The sequence below is a fragment of the Melanostigma gelatinosum genome (assembly GCF_949748355.1).
Source record: "Melanostigma gelatinosum genome assembly, chromosome: 13".
Classification (NCBI taxonomy): Eukaryota; Metazoa; Chordata; class Actinopteri; order Perciformes; family Zoarcidae; genus Melanostigma; species Melanostigma gelatinosum.
The window spans coordinates 18369391-18386925 of record NC_136646.1 but is presented as its reverse complement, the minus strand read 5'-3'; the positions used below and the strand labels follow the sequence as shown (position 1 = coordinate 18386925).

The 17535-nt window shown below is 44.1% G+C and overlaps 2 protein-coding genes across 2 annotated transcripts; both read left to right on the top strand.

The window, feature by feature from the left end:
* Positions 1–696: 696 nt before the first annotated feature.
* On the top strand, positions 697–5484 carry LOC306786439 (membrane protein BRI3-like). The gene is made up of 3 exons (XM_079281213.1): positions 697–1258; positions 2129–2252; positions 4152–5484. Exons 1-3 carry the CDS (start codon positions 1108–1110, stop codon positions 4282–4284), a joined length of 408 nt encoding a protein of 135 aa, XP_079137339.1. The 5' UTR covers positions 697–1107; the 3' UTR covers positions 4285–5484.
* Positions 5485–11967: 6483 nt separating this feature from the next.
* Positions 11968–17312, top strand: LOC306786559 (membrane protein BRI3-like). Its single transcript, XM_079281368.1, has 3 exons — positions 11968–12485; positions 13319–13442; positions 16393–17312. The coding sequence occupies exons 1-3, from the start codon at positions 12341–12343 to the stop codon at positions 16523–16525; spliced, it is 402 nt and encodes a 133-aa protein (XP_079137494.1). The 5' UTR covers positions 11968–12340; the 3' UTR covers positions 16526–17312.
* Positions 17313–17535: the final 223 nt, after the last annotated feature.

Below are 17535 nucleotides of genomic sequence, written 5' to 3'. Positions count from 1 at the left end.
TTTCCACTGATGTTTGATATTAGTGGAATGTAACAAAGTACATTTACTCAAGTACTGTAGGCCCACTTAAGTAGGGTTGTAGGAACTTTTAATGTACTTAAGTATTTACATTTCATGAAACATTTCCTGTCCGGTTAAGTAATAAAGTATTTCCAAATTTGGTGACATTTAATTGGAATTGTTCTGATAAACTGGGAGACGGAGTTCTCCTTTATGTGTTGATGAAATACTTCTTAAGATAAATAGAGTATTTGAAAAGCCTCTTGGATCAGCGTTAAAATGCTTCATCATAAAGCTGAAAACAGGTTCAGGTTCAGCACCTTGGACAGAGGCAACAGTCATCAGCCATCACCTCATATCTATTTATATGACTGACTAAATATGATGATGGGAATCAAATATTATGCAACATTAAGGGTAACCCACTCCTAATACGGATGTAGTTATGTAAGTCACAGGGTGAACACGTGTCCCCTCCACACATGGGGAGTACTCGATCTGTGACAAATTGCACTCCGCTGACTTCATTGTGTGAACCATTGGGCCCGCCATTCGGTACCGGGAGGTCACGGTGCTCTGCGGTTCACTGCATGCAGCACTGAGCCTTTTATTTCCGTGCACTGTCGCTTTAAGAAGCCTCCCGGTGCGCAGAGGCGCAGCTCATCACATGATTCTTCTCTCGTGACAATCCAGACAGAAAGGAAAAGCCTCGCTGAGTTCCAGCCGAGTTAGAAGACGCTGTGATGACATATTCCTGTCGTATTGGTGCCAAAGGACTAACTACAAGGAGGGCAATGAAGTTAACTACAACCGGAGAGAGCAAGACCGTTCCGTGTAATTGAAGGGGACATTTGCTAAAATATTTAGGGTTGTTGCGCCAAAGAGGACAAAGTTGGCGCATGGAGAGAGACGAAGTTTCATTCTTTTTGCGCAGCGTCTTTTCCCTTTTGTTTTTCTCGCCACTGCGTGTCACACCAACGTCACACGGCTTTTCGGACAACCAACGCCAAGTAACCGTAAGGTTCGGTTTCGCGTCGCTGAAGAATTAAAAAAAGTTAAGAGGGCCAGACAACGAGACAACTTGAGGACTCATCACGTCGGTTTGAGATGGTGGACAACAAGCCTATTCTTCAGGACAGACCCCCCTCCTACGCCAGCGTCCCGGGGGCGTATGAGTACGGCCCGCAGCCGCAGCCCGGCTATGGGGCCATCCCGTCTCCGGCCCCCCCGCCGCCCTACCCGTACCCCGCCGGACAAGGCAAGTAGCCCCCGTATTGCGTCGTACATGTTCCACATTTACCCCCGCACAGCACAGACGGGGAAGAGAGGGCTCACTGCTGCTCACTTCCGTCTTCGGTTCAAGTGAAGCTCAAATGTCGCTTTTATTGTGACTCGGGAGTCTGGCAGCGACACTGTTTTTGTCTCAAGGGGGCCACAATTTAAACCAATAAGTGTGACTTAAGTAACGAATACCGTGAAAGAGAAATAAGTTTCGTTTATCAGGCGCTCCAATGCTACGCATGCGCAGTAGGCCAATGGCGATGTCTTGTTTTTATACTGACTAGTTTTTGCGAAAGGAAATATGCGCCTTTTATTAAGGTAGTACAGCCTTAAATAAGAGGTCAATTAACCAAAGATAACAACTTGATAGTCGGGTTCTTTCCAATGTTAACACATACACTGGTTCGTGTTTGCATCAGAGCTGCAGTGACATGGAAGTTACTGTGTCCTAAAAAAAAGAAGTAAATTGCTTGTAACTTCCTGTTTGCTCAATGTTCTTGTAGTCTGTTGTTGCAGTTATTGTAGAAGACTGCAGGCATTTGTACAGGTAATCTGTGTTCCAGTAAGAGTTGTATGTCTCTCTCACAGGGAGGCGTCCTTATCAGACAAACGTGTTGTAAACAAGCATGGCGGTATCAAAGTTGACTGGTTAACGCAAATACAACTGCAGATGGACACAGGTGGTAAACAAAACAAAACAAAATCAATATGCCCTGAGGGTCAGTGCAATGAACTTGTGAATCCCCAACTGTCCTACCAACACAAAGCCAAACATGATATGGTTAATTGTTAATTTGTTTGTTGTTTACAGTGAACGTAGACCCAAATATGTCTTCCCTTCTCTCAGCCACAGGGTACCCAATCAGCCCATCAGCCCAAATGAACCCTGCCATAGCCCAGCAGCCCTACCCTGGCACTTACACCATCGTACAACCGTCTGTCGTGGTGGTCGGGGGCTGCCCCGCCTGCAGGTGAGAAAACATACACACACACACGCACATAGATGTGTATATCAGCTCGTGGTTAAAGACGAGCGCCCCATGTTCACCCTGACTAAGCCGGTTTCTGTCCGTGCGTCTTCTTTTGGCCCGTCTTATTTTCAATGCCCCCGTGTGACCTCAATGTTAAGCGGATGTGACTTTCTGGTGTGGAAGATGTTATTTTTACATTTGGTTTCACAGAGTCAACATCCTTTCAGTCAGATGATTTCAGCCTCCAACATGTGACTGGTCAGATCCAGGCCAAGGGGGGGTACAGGACACGGTTCACAGAAAATAAAAAAATGAGAATAAGATATCGTCCCATCCACTTGTTGTATGTGAATAATGAAATACACCGTTTATCTACTCCGGGGACTGAAGGGAGCAGGTTGGGCAGCTTTTCTGTGAAGCAGGATAGTTTATTGTTGTCACGAGGTGAAGGAATACTTCTGTTCAGTTTTACTTGAACTGAAAGTAAACGTGGTTAACATGCCACAGTTCTCTGGCACCAGTGTGCAAATACATTGTGTAAACACTCACTACATGGCACAGACTGTGGTGTGGTGCCACGGTAGGTCAAACAGGTCCTGTTTTTAGGAGCTATTCTAATCTGAATAAGGTTAAACCCATGTCATCCCTGCAGCAGAATGTGATATTATCAGTGTAATTAAGGACTATTTATCAAGATTATTCCTCTTGTGTCTACACCCCAAAAGTCAGAAATCCACATTTATATGAAAGGTCTTTCACAGCATTAGCTTCAGGCGCTTTCCAAAAGCAGCTTCTAATCTCCCTTCTCTTTAGGGTCGAGTTTGAAACATTGCATTTGTTAATTCCTTCTCGGGCCCTCCAGCAGATTTACTGGTTGCGCTGATTGGTGTAGAGCAGTCATGAGACCGTGGTTAGCACTTTGTTCACCGTGACTCTGGATTAAAGCTGCTTTGAGAGCACAAAACAAGTTGCTTCGTGTTCTGATAACTATTTGTTGTTATTGTTGTTTTTTTTATCTCACAGGAGACTCTCATCCTTTCTAGGCTGTACTTTATTTTCTCTTAAGATCTTTTGACCGTAAGCCAAAGGTTTAGCCACATCTTTTGCAGACTTTAGCCTCGGATGAGTTTAAGCAAGAGGAGTAAATAATTGGCAGATCTAACTCTGAGTTCTTTCTGGTCAGACTCGTACAGAGAGGTGTCTTCTTGATGCCTGTTCACTGTGGCGTGTCAGGACATGGTTCAGGTTGGAGATAATAAAGAAAGATTTTAGTGAACTGTGATCACAACGTGATACGGCTCAACCTCGGCCTTCTGTGACCTATTGACAATAAACTGTACATTATTATCAGCTCCATTGTTTATTCTGAGTGATGAATAATAAACGTAAAAAGGTACTCCATCTCTCCTACAGAAGAGCAAGACAGTCAGACTGAAAGAGACACAGATGACGTGTGGCCGTTTTGTGTCTCTTTTTCTGTGTCTCTTCAACAAGAGGTTGTGACCTAGTACGCCGTTCAGTTATCTATATCCATATAATAGTGTTGATGAATCTGTGCCGCCACATCGTGACATTTGTGTGGCACACTATACTCTGCTATTTTAATGAGTTTTATGATGCACTACAGCATGACTTTTTATGGCATGCTGTAGAATATTTTTATGACTTTAAAAAAAAAAAAAATGTTATGACATTTTTCATGTCTTAGTTTGTCCGTCTGTCTATCCTACGTACAGACGTCCCAACGCGATATTTCAGGAACGCACAAATCACATTTTTGGCCGTAACTCAAGAGTTTATATGCTAATTTAGACAATTTCACACGAATGTCTAACTAAAAGGATGGAGTGATGACATTGTAGACATACATTGATAAAAAACTGTGTGTGTGTGTTGCAGAGTTGGTGTCCTGGAAGATGACTTCACTTGCCTGGGGATCCTGTGTGCCATCTTCTTCTTCCCCCTGGGTCTCCTCTTCTGCTTCGCACTGCGTCAGAGAAGGTGTCCCAACTGTGGCGCCTCTTTCGGTTAGAGGGACCAAACCACAGCTCATGCACCTGCTCGTGCTCACACACACACACGCACACACACTATCCAGCATTTTTGTCTCTTATTTTGTTATCTTTTCTTAATGTTGCTGTTGCCATTATGTTGTGTACAACAAATTATCACGATGATATTACCGTGAATTATGACGTTTTATTCGAGGCACGTGTAGAAATCTATTTTCATCTGCCAGTTGTAAGTGTCAGTGCCTTCACTACATGCTGTGATCATCAGAGGTTCCATCAGTCGTGATGTATCCTGTAGATTTAGCTCGGTTATCCATGGATCTGAGCAGATTCCTTCATGTTTTTGTCAAGCCAGAAAGAACTAAAACATGTGCTTAAGGTTTTTTTTTTTTTTTTTTTGCTGCCACACTTCACACATATTTTAATGCTTAGAAACATTGTACTCAACACATAATCCACGTAGATCACTGATGTATTAGCTTTTTTTCCGGAAATGTAAACCTTCTTTTGAAATGTAAACCTTTTGAAATGTTTGTTTTTGGCTCAGTGTGTCACAGGGAAAAACACACACAAAAAAAAGACGTGTAAAGACGTGAACTGTCCGGGCTGAAACAATGGACTTGTCTCAGACTGAAAGCCTGCACCATTTTGTCTGTTTTTGTTGATACTATTTCTAGGGGCCATATTTGCACTGATGGTTTGTTTGATGACTATTCTGCTGGGTTGTGGGTTTCCAGGGCCAATGCAGACCTCAGGTACATACAATCTGAAACGCCCTCGACTTCACAACCTCAATCACTGTTCTACTTGGGACTTCTACCTACGTCAAAGCGCAGACTCCTCCTTTAACGTGCGGGGTTTCACTTCAAGGAAGCATGCCGACAGTAAAAACCTGAAGAAATCTCTCAATAATGTGTACAATCTCTGGATGTTTATCTTAGTACGGTACTCTGTGACAAGTCACCCTGCCCCATTCCTCCCAACCAGACAATCAATTGAGAATGTCCTTGTCCCTGTATCTGCAGTGTCTCTGTGTCTACGTCTTCCATCTCAGCCAGATGTTGTACAACTGTCCATGGCAGAATAAAGAGAGCTAGAACTGAGCGGGAGTGATTTTAAAGAAATTCTTGCTTTAGAAAACACACTACGCACGCTCTTATGATTGAGGTTCTTACTTTTTATATATCGATTACTGTAATTAAAAATGAATGCTGCTTACGTTTTTGACTCCTGGCTTGATTTCATTTTTTTCCATTTTCAAAGGGTGACTGATGAATATTTAAAAATTCACAAGAGCATTCAGACCCGTTGTGCATGATGGACAAAAAAGCAAATTGAAGAAATAAATCTTTATTTTTCATACAGCAAATTCTATTAAGATTGTAATGTGGGCCAATAACAAGTCTACAGACTGGTCTCTGCACATGCATGTGCAAGGGTTAAAGCAGAAATGACTGCACTGCTAATGTGAAGATGAGGCGATAGTCCACAACAGGTAACGTTGCAGTTATGTTTGTGTCATTAAGGCAAAAGTCCTGTCTAGATGGCAAAGAACACTATTCATAGCATGTTGTACAAATGTGTATATAAGAGGGACTAAAGATTTTTCGAAGGAATCTCTTTGAAGTGATTTTTCTCTCCTCGCGGCAACACACTGCATCACAGCATCGACACTAAGATGCAACGTTTGAATAAGGACCTGGAGGTGAACTGCAGAGGTCCTCTAAAGTCCGTTCTTCTACTGTCCTATGGCATTTCTAACAGTCGTTGACGATGAACAAGCAACATCAACAGCATAAATACATCGCAGTATTTTCTTTGACCGTTTTTCATTCATCCATTTCTCAAGTGCAGGGGTAAGAATGTGGTCCTTCTGACATCACCACCACAAACAGAGGGACAAAATAGAAAAAACATACATCTTAAATATGTGAGCATCTGTTTTGGAAAATAAAAACGGTCCCAAAATACTTCCAACGTGAGAGTTTGCGGCAGTGAGCGGATTCCCAGATTCAAATGGAATTTTTTATTTCGTTTTTTTGTCTCAGTGCTGGCCGAGTTCTGTCTGGTTCCAGACCAGTAGACGCTGCTGGACAGTAAAGGCAGGGCGGCGCTGCACGTCACCCGGTAGATTCTATCTGCCGAGGGAATTTACGGCGATTCTGCTGGTCGTCGTTTACATCCCTCCCACCCACAACAACAGTGACAGAAGTGCGGCCCTTTGTGAACTGTATCAGGCCATCACTGAACAACAGACAGCTCACCCAGATGGCTTCACCATCCTCGCTGGAGATTTCAACCATGCCAACCTTAAGACTGTCCTTCCCAAACTACACCAGCATGTTGATTTCCCAACAAGAGGGGAAAACATTTTCGATCTGGTCTACACTACTCGCAAAGGAGCGTACAAGGCCTCACCCCTACCCCACATAGGACTCTCTGATCACATCACCGTCCTGCTAATGCCAGCATACAGACCAAGAGTGAAAGTCACCAGACCGGTTCTGAAGCAGGTACGGGTGTGGCCAGATGGGGCCTCCTCTGCTCTCCAAGACTGGGGAATGTTTAAGCAGGCAGCCACATACAACAATCACACAGACATTGAGGAGTACACAGACACTGTTACTTCTTACATTGGTCAGTGCATTGATGATGTGACTCATATAAAAAACATCATCACTCGGGCTAACCAGAAGCCATGGCTGACAGGGGAAGTGCATCGGCTGCTGAGGGCCAGAAACAACGCCTTCAGAGCCGACCTGTCCCACGGCATCAGGAAAGCAAAACAGGAATACTCTAATAAGATAACCAGTCACTTTGAAGACAGCAGAGATACACGGAGCCTGTGGCAGGGCATTCAGACCCTTACGGACTACAAACCCGTGCCACAGATCTGCGGCAGCAACATCTCTCTGCTAAACAACCTCAACAGCTTCTTTGCACGGTTTGAAACACAAAACAGCACATGTCCACACAAGACCCCGCCCCCTCCCCACGACCAGGCTCTGTGCCTGTCTGCTGCCAGCGTGAAGAGGACACTCTCCACTATCAACACCCGCAAGGCAACAGGTCCAGACAACATCCCTGGTCGCGTGTTGAAGGACTGCGCAGAGGAGCTTAAGGATGTCTTCACGGATGTCTTTAATACTTCTCTGAGACAAGCTGTTGGTCCATCATGCTTCAAGGCCACCATCATCATACCTGTGCCAAAGAAACCCACTCCGTCCTGCTATAATGACTACCGTCCGGTGGCACTGACCCCCATAATCATGAAGTGCTTTGAACGGCTAGTCATGTCACACATCAAATCCATTCTTCCCCCCCACCCTGGACCCTTTCCAGTTTGCATACCGTGCCAAGCGGTCCACGGAGGATGCAATCTGCTCTGCTCTCCACCCAGCCCTCACCCATCTGGACTCAAAAGACTCATGTGAGAATGCTGTTCATAGACTTTAGTTCAGCATTCAACACCATAATCCCACAAAAACTCATCTTCAAACTTGACCAGCTGGGGCTCACACCTCGCTGTGTAACTGGCTGCTGGACTTCCTCAGCGAGAGGCCACAAGCAGTACGTGTCGGCAACAACACCTCGAGCAGCATCACACTGAGCACAGGGGTCCCTCAAGGCTGTGTGCTCAGTCCACTGCTCTTCACCTTGCTGACACACGACTGCACTACAACCTACAGCACCAATCACATGGTCAAGTTTGCAGACGACACAACTCTGGTTGGTCTCATCACCAACAACGATGAGACACACCATAGGAAGGAGGTCAGCCTTCTGACCACGTGGTGCAGAGACAACAACCTCCTTCTGAATAACAGCAAGACCAAGGAGATTATTGTTGACTTGCTCGCACCACCAGACTCTCAAACAGCTTCGTCCACCAGGCTGTTAGGAAGCTGAACTCTCTGAAATCTCTCCCTCCTGTATTTTAAGACTCCCCATGTCCAACTGCTGCTAAATACAGATAGATAGCTTTTTTGTTTTTTTCTCTTATTATATATATTTATTGTCCAAATGTTTTTTAATCTATTGCACTGTATTCACTTCATGTTATATGTTGGACTAGAGAGAAACGTCTTTTCAACTCCCCTGTATGCTCAGCAGGCACGTGCACAGACATTTTGGGGGGCAGGTGCTCAAGCAAAAAAAAGGGCACCCATCGCCAAAATTATACATGAAATTAAAATAATGATAAATAAATAAATAACACAGTCGGATATTTTCAACGTATATATTTATTTTTGTTAACACAACCAATACTAACTCAAATTATCAAATTGAATAAATAAATGAATAATAGGCAAAAACAAGGCCAGACAAAAACAAAGACAAAACAAAGACGGGCTGATGGCTACAATTTCGCTGGTACTTGTGACTTGGTAAAGGTTCATTCATTCAAGGCCATATTGTATAACCAAATAATATGTTAAATAATAAAAAAAATATTCTAACTTAAAACTCTGCTCTGAATAAATTAAAGGATCTTCACAGGAGCATCCTCCTTGGTGCCATCTCTTGGAAGATTTTTATTACTTCACTGTGATTTATTTCAATGTCTTGCTCAATGGCAAGCAGGAGAAGGTCGGAGAGTCTTTCTTCCCCACAGAGACTCCTGAGCCTGGTCTTTATTATCTTCAGTTTTGAAAAGGATCTTTCCACTGAAGCTGTTGTCACTGGCAGTGTTGCATAGATCCTTACCATCTTCACAAATGAAAGATGAGCTGGCCAGTGTTCTCTTCAACAATGGCAAGGATTTCTTGCAGGTTCTTCGAGGGAAAGATGGAGTGGAACACCTTTAGCTCTGTCTTCAGCTGGTCCTCATTTTCCTCATAGAAGTCACAAAGAACATGGACAGCTTCCTCTGCCTCTGGGTTTGGGGTGCTTGTCCAGTTGGCACACACTGTTAGAGAGTGGAAGGACCGTATGATTGTACCAGTTGGACTTCCAGTGATGCTCCCATGGAATCTCCTGTTGAGCTCTGCAGTCAGGGTATCAATAAATGTGTAGTACACATTCGACCTGTAGTATGACTCCACAGAGTCAATCTCATCACTCACTTGCGATGCAGTTGTGCTGTGTTGGAAACGCACTGGCACTTTCCGTTTCCTCTCCTGACCAGGCACAACAGTAGGTAAAGGAATGTTGAGAGCCTCTGCCTTCTCTGATGCACCTTGAAATATCTCGGCAAACTTCTCCTCAGACCTCAATGCTTGTATTGTGTGAATTACACCATCAATTAGGTTGTAGGCTGTGGAGTGGTCCAGGCTTTCTTCTTGCAGAGCATTTGATGCAAGAGCAGTGACTTCAAATGCTGGGGTGGTGATTTCCATGCAGATAATGAATGCGAAGTTAATCGCATTTTTGTACATTTTTGCATCCCCTAGGGCCAGGTCAGGTGGATGTCTTTCGCAGATCTCATTGAGGAGCATCATTATAGCTTCCAGATTTCTCTGAAGGGCCTTCAGTGCTTGTTCCCTGCAAGCCCAACGGGTATCTGACAGCCTCTTCAGCTCCACAATGTGTCCCTCTGGATGCAGTGATTGCTGCAATCTAACTAAAGCAGCATGGCGTTTTGAGGAGCCACTGCAAAAGGCATACAGCTTCTCCACGAGGCTGAAGAAGGTCACAAAGTGCTTATTAGATTTGGAGGCTTCAACCAGGACCAAGTTTAGGCAGTGTGCTTTGCAGTGCACATAGAGGGCCTTCTCATTGAGTGTGCGTATTCTGGCTTGAAGGCCTTTGTACATGCCACTCATGTTGGCTGCTCCATCGTAGCCCTGGCCATACATATTTTTGAGCTCCAGACCATTCCTCTGTAGAAGGGAGACTACAGTATTCTCCAACTCCTGGCCTGTTGTTGTATCAACGTTGCAAACTTCAAGAAACCTTTCCTTTATTTGCTTATGTACATATCGCACTACAAATGACACCTGTTCTTTGTGGGAAACATCAGTGGTCTCATCCACGAGAATCGAGTACATTTCAGCCTCTTGGATTTCTCTTTGGATCTCCCTCCTGACGTAGGTACCCAGTGCTGTGATCAGGTCATTTTGGCTTCTGTTTGACAGCATTGATACCTGGGGCCTTTTCTTGGTGACTTTCACTCTTTCAAGATTTTCTGTATGCACCTTCAGCACACTGTCATAGCGGGAAAAAAGATGAACGAGTTCCAGAAAGTTACCACGGTTGTGACTTGAGTTACTTTCATTATCACCTCGAAATGCTAGCCCCTGCCTTGCGAGATACACTGTCAGATCTATTAACCTGGTCAGTATCTCTCTGTTTGTTTGCCTCTCTCGCTCTCTGGCTTCCACTCCCTTTACATCTGATACTTCAAATGAAGTCTGGAGTGCCTTTTGTTTGTAATGGGTCCACCTCACCATGCTTGTCATGTGGACCTCTGTGACAGAGTGCTGCTTAATTTTTTCAAGAGCAGTATTCCATTTTCTGATCCTATTTCTCCATTCCTTTCTGCTTTTATATCTATCTTCAGGTAGAAAAAGCTGACAACTGAAACAATGCATTGAATCAGCACTTGGGGAATACTCCAGCCACACATTTCCAGAAAACCAATGCTTTTGGAATGACCGCCCCTCAGCATTTTTGGGAAAAAACATTTCTGGTTGACAGGGCCCTACACTGCAGCACATAGCAATGTAACTCTCATTGCACCTGATGTGAAATGCTTCAACATGGGACGGATCTGTAGGATATGGCATGGTGGCTATTTTTGAAATTGCATTCTCACTTTCATCAACAGCTCTTTCCTCCATATGCCCTTGCTGTGATGTAAAGGGAGCTGCGGTCACTTCACCCTCTTCTTCACTCATCTCCTCAGGCAAAACTGTTTCTGTTGCTGCCCCTGAACATAACTCAGTCCTACACTCTGTCTGTCCTTCCTCATCTGTGGTGGGCTCATCTGGACCAGGTAGGGTTTCTGATTCTCCCTCATTTGTTTTAATAGTTGATGGCCTGATCCAAGATAAAAGAGAGCTGCTACCCTGAGCTGCTTGCTGCTTTTCCCTGTCCTTCTGATTTTGTAGTCTCTCTTTTCTTGGCATTATGCTGCAATTTTTTTTAAATGACATAAATCAATGTTGTGCATAATAATCAAGACATTACATATCTCTCTAAAGCTGACAACACAGTACACACCCATGTTTTTACTGTTTTCTGACAGTTGAAGCATAAGCAGCATTACACTAATAATAGCCTATAGCCTACCACAATACCTCACCAGACTGTCATGTAGCTCAACTTAAGACCTACCTTTCTTTTTAATAATTAAAATAATTAATGTCTGCCTGCCTCTCTCCCCTCTCTCTTCATTAAACATGACAAACGTCAGTAAACAACTGGGCAAGGCTTTTAAATCATGGATTTCGTGAGGGTTTTTTGTTTGTTTGTTTTTTAGCAAACGTCGGACCAGTTGCGACGTAATGTTTTCAGCGGCGCTAATTGTTGTTAATTTATCACCAAACAACGTCGGGGTATTGCACTGTCATTACCTGTCTGTCTGATGCTCCGGGTCAGAGAAGTTGGCTTCAGCCGTTTAGCCTGACGCTCAGCACTGCACGCGCAGTAGGCAGTAAGTGAAGGAGGAGGAGGGAGGGGCGCGTGGGAGGCTTGTGGGCGCCGCGGTGCATGTCGGGGCGAAATTCTCACAAGAACTCAAATAAACGCCCCGTCAGATATCGAAACACATTTGGGGGGAATTGATGACAGAAAAAGTAATTTTTATTTTATTATATTTATAAAAAATTGGGCACCAGCAGAAAGGGCACTTTTCTCATCCAGGGCAAAAGGGCAGGTGCTTGAGCACCACTAGGGGTCTATCTGTGCACGTGCCTGATGCTCAGTACTTTGTGGAATTGACAGTAAAGCAAACTTTGAACTTTGAACTGTGATTTGTTTCTCTCGCCACTGCGTGTCACACCAACGTCACACGGCTTTTCGGACAACCAACGCCAAGTAACCGGAAGGTTCGGTTTCGCGTCGCTGAAGAATTCAAAAAAGTTAAGGGGCCAGACAACGAGACAACTTGAGGACTCATCACGTCGGTTTGAGATGGTGGACAACAAGCCTATTCTTCAGGACAGACCCCCCTCCTACGCCCCGGGGGCTTATGGGTACGGCCCGCAGCCGCAGCCCGGCTCTGGGGCCAACCCGCTTCTGGCCCCCCCGCCGCCCTACCCGTACCCCGCCGGACAAGGCAAGTAGCCCCCGTATTGCGTCGTACATGTTCCACATTTACCCCCGCACAGCACAGACGGGGAAGAGAGGGCTCACTGCTGCTCACTTCCGTCTTCGGTTCAAGTGAAGCTCAAATGTCGCTTTTATTGTGACTCGGGAGTCTGGCAGCGACACTGTTTTTGTCTCAAGGGGGCCACAATTTAAACCAATAAGTGTGACTTAAGTAACGAATACCGTGAAAGAGAAATAAGTTTCGTTTAGCAGGCGCTCCAATGCTACGCATGCGCAGTAGGCCAATAGCGATATCTGGTTTTTGTACTGACTAGTTTTTGCTAAAGGAAATATGCGCCTTTTATTAAGGCAGTACAGCCTTAAATAAGAGGTAAATTAACCAAAAATAACAACTTGATAGTCGGGTTCTTTCCAATGTTAACACATACACTGGTTCGTGTTTGCATCAGAGCTGCAGTGACACGGAAGTTACTCTGTCTTAAAAAAAAAGAAGAAGTAAATTGCTTGTAACTTCCGGTTTGCTAAATGTTCTTGTAGTCTGTTGTTGCAGTTATTGTAGAAGAGTGCAGGCATTTGTACAGGTAATCTGTGTTCCAGTAAGAGTTGTATGTCTCACTCACAGGGAGGCGTCCTTATCAGACAAACGTGTTGTAAACGAGCATGGTGGTATCAAAGTTGACTGGTTAAGGCAAATACAACTGCAGATGGACACAGGTGGTAAACAAAACAAAATCAATATGCCCCGAGGGTCAGTGTAATGAACTTGTGAATCCCCAACTGTCCTACCAACACAAAGCCAAACATGATATGGTTAATTGTTCATTTGTTTGTTGTTTACAGTGAACGTACACCCAAATAGCCCATCAGCCCAAATGAACCCTGCCATAGCCCAGCAGCCCTACCCTGGCACTTACACCATCTTCCAACCATCTGTCGTGGTGCTCAGCGGCTGCCCCACCTGCAGGTGAGAAAACATACACACACACACGCACATAGATGTGTATATCAGCTCGTGGTTAAAGACGAGCGCCCCATGTTCACCCTGACTAAGCCGGTTTCTGTCCGTGCGTCTGCTTTTGGCCCGTCTTATTTTCAATGCCCCCGTGTGACCTCAATGTTAAGCGGATGTGACTTTCTGGTGTGGAAGATGTTATTTTTACATTTGGTTTCACAGAGTCAACATCCTTTCAGTCAGATGATTTCAGCCTCCAACATGTGACTGGGCAGATCCAGGCCAAGGGGGGGGTACAGGACACGGTTCACAGAAAATAAAAAAATGAGAATAAGATATCGTCCCATCCACTTGTTGTATGTGAATAATGAAATACACCATTTATCTACTCCGGGGACTGAAGGGAGCAGGTTGGGCAGCTTTTCTGTGAAGCAGGATAGTTTATTGTTGTCACGAGGTGAAGGAATACTTCTGTTCAGTTTTACTTGAACTGAAAGTTCACGTGGTTAACATGCCACAGTTCTCTGGCACCAGTGTGCAAATACATTGTGTAAACACTCACTACATGGCACAGACTGTGGTGTGGTGCCACGGTAGGTCAAACAGGTCCTGTTTTTAGGAGCTATTCTAATCTGAATAAGGTTAAACCCACGTCATCCCTGCAGCAGAATGTGATATTATCAGTGTAATTAAGGACTATTTATCAAGATTATTCCTCTTGTGTCTTCTTGATGCCTGTTCACTGTGGCGTGTCAGGACATGGTTCAGGTTGGAGATAATAAAGAGAGATTTCAGTGAACTGTTATCACAACGTGATACGGCTCAACCTCGGCCTTCTGTGACCTATTGACAATAAACTGTACATTATTATCAGCTCCATTGTTTCTTCTGAGTGATAAATAATAAACGTAAAAGGTACTCCATCTCTCCTACAGAAGAGCAAGACAGTCAGACTGAAAGAGACACAGATGACGTGTGGCCGTTTTGTGTCTCTTTTTCTGTGTCTCTTCAACAAGAGGTTGTGACCTCGTACGCCGTTCAGTAATCCATATCCATATAATAGTGTTGATGAATCTGTGCCGCCACATCGAGACATTTGTGTGGCACACTATTGTTGGGAACGTAAAGGAGCGTGTTTGGGTTATCAGCATTTAAGAAACTGAATTCTTGACATCAATAGAATTATTAATGTATGTAACAATTATTAATGATTATTAATAACAACGGGGCACCACCCTGCGAACAGGGACCAATAACCAAACGATAAAACTAAGTCTCATAATTAGTGGTCACTCATAATGTCAATAGTCGGGTGCGACTACACATTCAGTGACAGTGAAGGGTTAAGTTCGTACACAAGACTACTACATACAGGTTCATTATACATATATATACACAAGTAATCACAGACGACTGCTCCTTAAAGTATAACAGAGTTTATTAAATCAAAATAGTAAATGATCAAATCAATTAATATTGCAACCAACAAACGTTATCACACAATTGTATATGCCTAAACTAAAGAATGAATAAAATGGATGAGGGTGTATGTCTGTGTGTGTGTATGTCTGTGTGTGTGTGTGTGTGTGGGTGTAAAGGAGAGTCTTTAAGCTAAAGCTAAAGACTACAAAGATGGCGGCGTCGAGTGACACGGGCCAAAAGGGGAGGGGCCTTAAGATACTACAACTAAACTACCACCAGATGGCGGAGTCGAGTGACTCGGACACAAAATGGCGGCGAGCCTGCTGTATGTAATCACGTGTGCCGATGCACACGTGTGTTGTGAGGCGATCGTTTGAACGGGGTTTCCCCCAGGGGCAGAGATAGGAGCTGTGTGTGTTAGGGGAGAGGCAAGAAAGAGAGCAAAGGCGGGGGTCATGAATCAACCTTCTGCGTGCGGTCCGCGTTGGAGTGAGAATGGGGATCGCCGGCCGTATCGTACACAAAGTGCCGTTGTCGGTAGAACTGCCGGCAGTTATGTACGATAGCCGAGATTCCACACTTCACTCACAGAGCTGATTTAATGAGGAGAGAATACCACACGAAGTGTAATAAAACAAATGAAAATAAATCTAAATAAATCCCAAGCAAACAGTCATAGCAGTTAATACACAATGCAACGGAGCTTCTCTGGTCCGTACCGATTGCGTAAATACCTCCGTATAATGCGACAGTGTCTTAACACAAACAGAATACGGGAATGCACCATAGAGCGGGTCTTATGATCCGCGAGGAGTTGCGCAATACCTCGATATCACGCGACCGTAACTTAAAAACACGGGAATATCAACATATAAATGAATGGCCTGAATTAAACTTAAGTTAATTTAAGCTAAGCTACGCCCAGATACCATGAACCTTACTTGTCGATGCTTCGTTGCAACGTTGAAGTGTTCGTGGGGAAGTTGTCCTTTTGAAGAAGAAAAAGGCGTCAGGCGACTGAGTCTTTCAGCGCGGCCGATGAGATTGCAGCGGTGCATTCAGGTGACTTCAGGAACCATAGGTTTTTTTGGGGGGGGGGGGAAATTCACACCCTAGTGTGAAATTCCTTCAGAGGAGGTTTGCTCTCATCAAACTACAAATCAGGATGAAACCTTTGCTTGAAAAAGGAAAGGCCTGATTCTCTTTGTCCACAGCACATGTTGAAGCCATATGCCACACTATACTCTGCTATTTTAATGAGTTTTATGACGCACTACACCATGACTTTTTATGGCATGCTGTAGAATATTTTTATAATTTTTTCATGACATTTTTCATGTCTTAGTTTGTCCGTCTGTCTATCCTACGTACAGACGTCCCAACGCGATATTTCAGGAACGCACAAATCACATTTCTGGCCGTAACTCAAGAATTGATATGCTAATTTTGACAATTTCACACTAATGTCTAACCGGATAAAAGGATGGAGTGATGACATTGTAGACATACATTGATAAAAAACTGTGTGTGTGTGTTGCAGAGTTGGTGTCCTGGAAGATGACTTCACTTGCCTGGGGGTCCTGTGTGCCATCTTCTTCTTCCCCCTGGGTCTCCTCTTCTGCTTCGCACTGCGTCGGAGAAGGTGTCCCAACTGTGGCGCCTCTTTCGGTTAGAGGGACCAAACCACAGCTCATGCACCTGCTCGTGCTCCCATGCGTGCGTTTTAATGCTTAGAAACATTGTACTCAACACATAATCCACGTAGATCACTGATGTATTCGCTTTTTTTCCGGAAATGTAAACCTTCTTTTGAAATGTTTGTTTTTGGCTCAGTGTGTCACAGGGAAAAACACACACAAAAAAAAGACGTGTAAAGAAGTGAACTGTCCCGGCTGAAACAATGGACTTGTCTCAGACTGAAAGCCTGCACCATTTTGTCTGTTTTTGTTGATACTATTTCTAGGGGCCATATTTGCACTGATGGTTTGTTTGATGACTATTCTGCTGGGTTGTGGTTTTCCAGGGCCAATGCAGACCTCAGGTACATACAATCTGAAACGCCCTCGACTTCACAACCTCAATCACTGTTCTACTTGGGACTTCTACCTACGTCAAAGCGCAGACTCCTCCTTTAACGTGCGGGGTTTCACTTCAAGGAAGCATGCCGACAGTAAAAACCTGAAGAAATCTCTCAATAATGTGTACAATCTCTGGATGTTTATCTTAGTACGGTACTCTGTGACAAGTCACCCTGCCCCATTCCTCCCAACCAGACAATCAATTGAGAATGTCCTTGTCCCTGTATCTGCAGTGTCTCTGTGTCTACGTCTTCCATCTCAGCCAGATGTTGTACAACTGTCCATGGCAGAATAAAGAGAGCTAGAACTGGGCGGGAGTGATTTTAAAGAAATTCTTGCTTTAGAAAACTCACTACGCACGCTCTTATGATTGAGGTTCTTACTTTTTATATATCGATTACTGTAATTAAAAATGAATGCTGCTTACGATTTTGACTCCTGGCTTGATTTCATTTTTTTCCATTTTCAAAGGGTGATGGATGAATATTTAAAAATTCACAAGAGCATTCAGACCCGTTGTGCATGATGGACAAAAAAGCAAATTGAAGAAATAAATCTTTATTTTTCATACAGCAAATTCTATTAAGATTGTAATGTGGGCCAAT